This window comes from Buceros rhinoceros, unplaced genomic scaffold (genome assembly GCF_000710305.1).
Source record: "Buceros rhinoceros silvestris isolate BGI_N320 unplaced genomic scaffold, ASM71030v1 scaffold38249, whole genome shotgun sequence".
In the NCBI taxonomy this organism is placed as follows: domain Eukaryota; kingdom Metazoa; phylum Chordata; class Aves; order Bucerotiformes; family Bucerotidae; genus Buceros; species Buceros rhinoceros.
Genome location: NW_010431582.1, coordinates 3,862 through 4,166, shown reverse-complemented (window position 1 = coordinate 4,166; position 305 = coordinate 3,862). Strand labels below are relative to the sequence as shown.

At 58.0% G+C, this 305-nt stretch overlaps 1 protein-coding gene across 1 annotated transcript in view; it reads right to left on the bottom strand.

The window, feature by feature from the left end:
• LOC104499900 (APC membrane recruitment protein 1-like) overlaps positions 1 to 305 on the bottom strand; it is a gene marked incomplete at its 3' end in the record, with an annotated part of 3,347 nt that overhangs the window by 1,025 nt on the left and 2,017 nt on the right. Inside the window, exon 3 of the mRNA XM_010143468.1 lies at positions 2 to 298. Within this exon, the coding sequence (XP_010141770.1) occupies positions 2 to 298 (297 nt within the window). The remainder of the gene's footprint in view (position 1; positions 299 to 305) is intronic.

The window sequence follows — 305 nt, the reverse complement described above, 5'->3', positions numbered from 1 at the left end:
GTAGCCGGGGAACATCCCTGCTTTGGCTGGGGTTACGCCGCCGTGGAGGGAGCCCCCAAACAACCCACAATCCGGGTGCGAATCAAACCCCGCGAGCTGAATAAGGCAACTTCCTTGGGCTTTTGGGCTGTTGTAACAGTTTTCTGGACAGAGAGTCCCTGGAAAATCCCTCCACTCCGGATTTTCAGCTCTAGCCACCGAGACCCCGCTATTCACACCCCTGTCTGGTGCGGGCGAGGCCTCCTGCTCGCTCCCAAGGCCACTCTGATTCTTGCCAATGGAGCTGGCTGCGCTGCTTTTACATT